Source organism: Lathyrus oleraceus, chromosome 7 (assembly GCF_024323335.1).
Source record: "Lathyrus oleraceus cultivar Zhongwan6 chromosome 7, CAAS_Psat_ZW6_1.0, whole genome shotgun sequence".
In the NCBI taxonomy this organism is placed as follows: Eukaryota; Viridiplantae; Streptophyta; class Magnoliopsida; order Fabales; family Fabaceae; genus Lathyrus; species Lathyrus oleraceus.
Window position 1 is genome coordinate 247258320 of NC_066585.1, and position 6779 is coordinate 247265098.

A 6779-nucleotide genomic window follows, 5' to 3' on the forward strand; every position below is an offset into this window, starting at 1 on the left:
TATCAGGTCTTGTCTTTGAACTTTGAACCGGGGGAAACCCATGCTTGAAATAGAAATAATCAATGGTGTGACCACATTTACCAAAAATAAAAGAAAATTTTCTTATTTGAAGAACCTCTTCCTAGATAAGATAGTCTGCCTCTTCCTCGACTTTTGTATGTTGAAATCTTTCTTGAGTGTTGTTATTGCTTACATTGAAGAAGATAATTTAGGAAGAGTAAGGAGTCACAAGCTGTCGTTCTTGTTCCAGAATGTTAATGAAAGAAAATTGTCTCATATGAGTTTTATTTTAAATTTAAAAGCAGACTTGTGCATGCTTGAAACTTGTTAAGGAAACAAGAAACACTTTGTTACAAGCAAATAAAAGAATGCAAGAAAGAAAAAAAGAGCAAAATATAAGAGTTAGTCTTAATATTTTTTTGTATTGATAAATGCACAAGTAGCTGTATATAATATACATAAATAGTCACAAAAATCATGATTGATGCAGCTAATAGATGATAAATGCAAAATCAATCATAATTTAGCTTGATTTACAATGTTTAGGTAACATAAATACTTAATATTTAAGCAGTAGGGTAAGATGCTTGCATTGCAATGCCACATAGTCCTTCAGCAGCATCGACTCCCCTTTGCATCCTAATGTATCCTTCTTCTCCCCAATCAGCTCCCCATGAGTTCTTAACCAACCAATACTTGCTTCCATCACTATCGATACCAAAACCCACAGCAGTGACACCGTGATCGAGCTCAGTTCCACATGAACCAGTAAAAACACCGCTTTTATAAAATTGAAAGTCGGATCCACTAGCATCAATGGCTACAGAAATTGGTTGATTTGCAACAGCTTTTTGTAGTGCCTGCTCATTGTTGGCCGGGACATCTTCATACCCAGTAATGGTAGCCGCTTGGGTGGATGCTTGGTTTGCACTGCAAGTTCCATCAACACCTTGATAGGGGTATTGAGCTTCCGTGCTGAGTCCATGATTTTGAATGATGAATTTGAAAGCATCATCCATAAGACCACCCTCACAACCTTGGTCCACACCTTTTGTGTCGCAATCAACAAGTTCTTGTTCTGATAAAGAGACCAATTTTCCAGTACTCAACTGATGAATTCCTTCGGTTGCTGCAACAGCAGAAAAGGCCCAACAACATCCTACAAAAGATCAATTAATATTAATTAGAGTTTGACAACAGTTAAACTTATATTAGAAAATACTGATTTGAATGCTTTATTTATTAGATAGACACTTACCACATTGACCTTGATTCTTCACTGGCGTCACAGCTCCTTTCTTCCTCCAATCAACTGTGGATGGAATTGTAGTTACATTTTCATATCTAAAAGTAGTTGTCCTTGTGATTGAGGAGCACATATGTCCCTTGAATTTGTTTCTAGATGTTGTGAACTCCTCGTTCGTGAGGTCTGCAAACTGATTAATGCCTAGTTTGTATGATTTGTTACTGTCAGCATTGTTAGACGCTTCAATGTAGTTCACGTTTTCTGCAAATATCTTTAAACGACTCTCCCTTTCTTGAGAATCCTTATAGACTTTGCCATAGTGACTCATCCATTGTTGGTGCCTCTCATAGATAGAGTCGTCTTGGAGAGTGCGAGAAGTGACTTGGAGAGCACACAATCCCAAGCAGAATATGAATGTCAAGGCAATACTATGATGTAATTGATTTTGAGCAGCCATGTTGTGTGTGAGAAACAAGTGTTTTTAGTTGATTAGTTAGCAGTTAAATGTGAGAAAGAAGTGTGGTGTGTATACTGAATGATCTTTGTGGTATTTATACTTAGAAAATTCGATGGTGAATTGAAATGATAGTTTTCAATTTAAAGATTAAAACAAATTTATGTTCAATATGTAGTTACGTACTCGTGAGAAATTTCTGAATGATACATTATGTGAATAGCTATTTGGCAAAGTTGCTATGGACAAACTTTATGTCAAGGGAATCACTCAAAGGAAGCCTGGTCCGTTGGAAATATTTTGGATTATAAAACTGAAGGCAGACCAGAAGTTTGTTTGAGACAATAATTATAAAATGCTTATGAACAACAAATTTATTAAAATGTATGGTAATACTTCTAATCTACATTAATAGCAAATTAACTAAAGGTAATACAAATATCATAGTAGAGAGCGAACCACAATTTATCTCAAACGAGGAACATACTAATCCTATTCCTAATTAAATATGAACAAGTTTTTAATTTGTCAATATACATTACATTCTTTACAATATTAAAAATTTCCAAATCCATCCTTACGACCGACTAATTCAAGAGGATATGCACCGACCCAACGGAGACTTTGTTTAAAGACAGAACAAAACTCTGTATGCACCGACCCAACACAAAAATTATTAACATCTAGTAGGATTCAAACTCAGGACCTTGAGAGGAGCACACTCTCAAGACTCAAATCTCCACTACTAAACCAACATTCACATGTTAGTCATAATGAAAACAATCTGAATTTCTTTTAGATATCAGATACCCCAATTGAATTGCAAAACAGACATGACTTTTATAGTTGTTCTAATTAATGAAATTTTTATTGCACAAGTTATTAAGTAAGTCGTGTAACAAATATAATAGGATATATTTTTCTTTATAAACACCTTAAATAAAATCCTTTTAACACTTCTTTTTGAAAACACCAACCTTAAGAAGATTTTTTCCTCAATGACTCCCCGTCACTAACTTCTCAAGAGCATGACCAACCTGATCGCTTGAGGAACATAACCAACTGGATTATAGCAGTTTGTGTTTACAAGTGTGCTTCTTAGATAAACATATTACATAAGATGAAGTTTAGATAATTACACTTAAGAGATATGCAATGAAAGTTCTACGTGTTTCTCTCTTTGTTGTGTTGTGATGTTATGGCTTCAGCATCTACTAAGATTCACACACATCCACATGCATGCTTGCGTTCACACATTCTTTCTTCCTTTTTACTTTCTTATCTCTTTTATGTTCACTCTCTCTCCGGCATCTTGTTTTTCACCTTCCATATTCTTCAGAATATATAGGACATGAATTGTTCCGTTGGAGGATAGAATAGGAGTTAAGCGGCGCTTGCAGTAGAGAGTTATTTGATGATGGGACGTGAGAAGTCTTCTTTACTTTAAAAATAGATTTGCTTTTTGAACTCCTGTCACATTAAGCAGAAAAGACATTAAATTAGATCTTCTAATCAGAGGCTTCTTATGAAAGTGGTTGGAAGCTTGAGTAGAGATTAGAATCTATCTTCATTAGGAAATCTCTTTTTGATTGTACTTGAGTATACTACTCGTCATAATCAACGGCTTCATATAATTGATAAAGTGAAGCTTGATCAGAGTCCAGAGCCTAGATGATATATACAACAAAGTCTATTCAAAGTGAGACTTGAAAGTACTACAGTCTAGAGTGAATGTGAACAATAAATGCAGAAACATTTAATACTTTGTTCATGTCATATGCGTTGACTATAAGAGAATATTTCATTTGCTTACCAACTCTAGTCAGAGGCTTCTAATATAACTTTGTGAAGCTTAAGTAGAATTCAGAAGTTGTCTTCAGAACATTTAGAGACTTCAAAGTCCTTTGAGTATTGGGTTCTAAGACTTACAGACACACTTGTAGTCATAGCTTTATCAGAGTTTGTCTGGATGATTTCTATTCAGAAACGTTGACTTGATAATCTTGAAACTTGAATTTTGTTAAACACATCTTTTTATTCTTCCTTTGTTCAACATGTGGTTTTCCTTTCTTCAACTTGCTTTCTGCTTTCTTCAGAGTTTGGCTTATATAATTTGATATCGTTCAAATCTTGCTTTGATTTTAAGTTTACTTTCCATTAGGCTTTGATGTCTTATGAGTTGACAAACATAGTTGACTTCTTTCAGAGTCTTCAACTATCAAAGTTTCCCTCAGGCAAGCAATTTAAGTTCCTTGATCAAAATCTGCTTCAGTTAGTGTTTTCTGTTTCCATTTAGATTCCACTCCGATCTTTTACTTTCTGCACACTTGACAAATAGTTAGTGCACAAAAAATTTCTCTTATACACTTTGTTATCATAAAAACTTAAAGGTATGTAGATGTAAAACCATACTTGTTCTTATAATCTCCCCCTTTTTGATGATGACAAACAAATGTATTTTGATGAACAATTTTTTACTTTGATAATCATGTTTATAAAATTCCAGAGTTAGGTTTGTAAGCTCCCTCTGAATTTTTTACTTTAAAAGTAATTTCTTCAACTCAAATCTACAAAGTGAGGTTTGCAAGCTCCCACTGAGTTTAAGATTTAAAATAACTTTGATTTTATTGAAAATTCATATAAGATAAACATATTTATAAAACATTTGAGATATTCTTGTAAGCTTCCCCTGAGTTCTATACTTTCAAAATTATATCTTCATCTTAAATATGAAAAGTGAGATTTGCAAGCTCCCTCTGAGTTTAAGATTCCAAATAATTTTGGTTTCAATGAAGGTTGAATTCAGATAAATATGCTAAAAACTTTAGAGTAAGGTTTGCAAGCTTTCTATGAGTGTTTTGGACTATAAAAAATTCTTTATCACAAAGTACTGAGTGAGGTTTAGAGGCTCCCTCTGAGTACAAGACTTAGAATTTTGATTCCATGAAATTTGTTTGAAAAATAACTACTTTATCTTTAGAGTTGTTAGATTAAATTATTCAGAGTCATTATCATTGACCTCTTCAGAATGTTAATGTTAACACACTCTTTAGATCACTTCTCTTCTTCCCTTTTGCTTAATGTATGGGATATTATCAACTGAATAAAATTTATCAAAATCATTACTCTTCTCCCTTTTTATCATTATAAAAAAGAATCATAGAATGATACCAATTGAAGGAAGTTAAAATGAGGATAGAGAGAATAAAATATTCATGAATAGAGAAGGTTACACAAAAGTATTTTAGAGGGAAGGCCGGATAACACAGAGAAAACACCAAAAACAAAAGATACAGGAACTAATATCCATATGATTTTTCCTAAGGATCTCACTTCATTTTCTTTTGAGTCCTTAATCCTTCAACACCTTCTAACTTATTTCCCCAGGAGGTCTAAAGCACTTCAGTTAAACCTTCCATAAGTACTTTCTTAACTATCCCTTTTTCAACAAACAGTTCATAGAGAACTCTCCCAAAATGAATGAAGGAAAACTCACCCTCACAAGAGGTTAAGATTTTCTCCTTCAGATAGTTGAAGATAGTAAGAGGTATATTTACCTTTACCCTTGAAATGAGGAAGTCGATGAGGTATTGTCATCCATAGACAAGAACGGAGACTTCTGATCCATTGGTAAAAGTCTGTGATAATCACCAGATATCATAACTTTTCCACATGAGTTAGATCAAAAGCTATGGAAGGGTTTCCAGAACTTTTGGTAATGGAAAGAATGTCTTTGCGAAAGGTGAGGTTGGTTTTATAACACACAATATCGACACCATCTTCTTTACACTTAATGATATCAGCAATAAGTGAATGAGTGATGGTAATAGGAGTGTTTAAGACAACATACCAGATTTTCTCAACATTATCGTTATTAAAATGAATCGCATCATTCAACTAAAAGCTTTTGACAAGACCAGGAAAGACTAGACTAGGGAGCATTTCAAAATAGTTTCCCCACCGTTGAGAGGTAACCAGATTTTGAATGTTGGACCCTATGGCTTTTAGCTCTTTAATGTTAACAACTTGTTCGAAAATGGTAACAAGCTTGGTGTCATCGTCGTGGAAGGTTTTAATGGAAGTCATTTTAGGAGATACCAATTGAAGGTACAAGGAGAAATTAAGAGTAAAAAAGAAAAGAATGAGTGATATGATGAGAGAATAAAACAATACTAGGTTTATATATAGGTGGAGGAGAGGAAGAGTAAGAGTTTAAAAAAGACTCAATGAACAAATAGAAAAGAGAGAGAGAACAAACTAACTCCAAAGAAAACTGAAAAAGACACAAAACATATGAGAGAGAGAGAGAGAGAGAGAGAGAGAGAGAGAGAGAGAGAGAGAGAGAGAGAGAGAGAGAGAGAGAGAGAGAGAGAGAGAGAGAGAGAGAGAGAGAGAGATCATTGCTATTCTAATTAATTAATGACGTAGGGAGTGCATAAGCATGAGTTTGTTTTACCCAATTAAAATAATAATTACCAAAAGGTTCTTCAAGTGTTTTTGACAACTTAGAAGATAGTGGGACAACTTGTTACACATATTATCTATAACAAAGTACTTGAGAGTAACTAAATATTTTCTAAAGATTAAAATACAGATAAATTCCAACAGGGTTCTGACTTAGAATCTTCTAAAGAAGACAATCTTCTCACGCAGAAAGTTGATTGGTTCAGAGGTGAAATCTTAGAATCAGATTTAATCATTCGGATGTTATGCATTATGAGATTTCATCATTCATTTCATGACAAGATTTTACTGTAAGTTCTTTTCAACAAAAAGAAACTTGTATTCAACAAGGGATTTTAGATAAGGTATCAACCTATTAAGGGTTTGTATTAGTGAATATCCTTCTAAACATTGCATTTGATGAAATGATGTTTATCTTAGTATGGTTGGCATTTTGAATGCACCATATGATTCATAGATAAACACAAGGAAGAGAGTAATCAATGGGAAAGGAAAGTTTATGTTAGACGATATATCTAGATCTATAGAGGAGTGAATAGATCCCGAGTTAAAAAAAATTGACAAAAATAGTTTGAAAATTTTATGGCGTGGAAGCAAGTTACAAATATCCTGGAT

At 33.6% G+C, this 6779-nt stretch overlaps 1 protein-coding gene across 1 annotated transcript; it reads right to left on the bottom strand.

Moving 5' to 3' along the window:
- Positions 1-566: 566 nt before the first annotated feature.
- On the bottom strand, positions 567-1703 carry LOC127105075 (senescence-specific cysteine protease SAG39). Its single transcript, XM_051042242.1, has 2 exons — positions 1259-1703; positions 567-1159 (listed from the first exon to the last, which is right to left on the bottom strand). The coding sequence occupies exons 1-2, from the start codon at positions 1701-1703 to the stop codon at positions 567-569; spliced, it is 1038 nt and encodes a 345-aa protein (XP_050898199.1).
- Between the last annotated feature and the right edge of the window lie 5076 nt (positions 1704-6779).

Coding starts and splice junctions, on each gene's coding strand:
- LOC127105075 (XM_051042242.1), bottom strand. CDS start 1,703: ATGGCTGCTCAAAATCAATTACATCATAGTATTGCCTTGACATTCATA. Junction 1,160..1,258: donor GAAGAATCAAGGTCAATGTG/GTAAGTGTCTAT, acceptor GATCTTTTGTAG/GATGTTGTTGGGCCTTTTCT.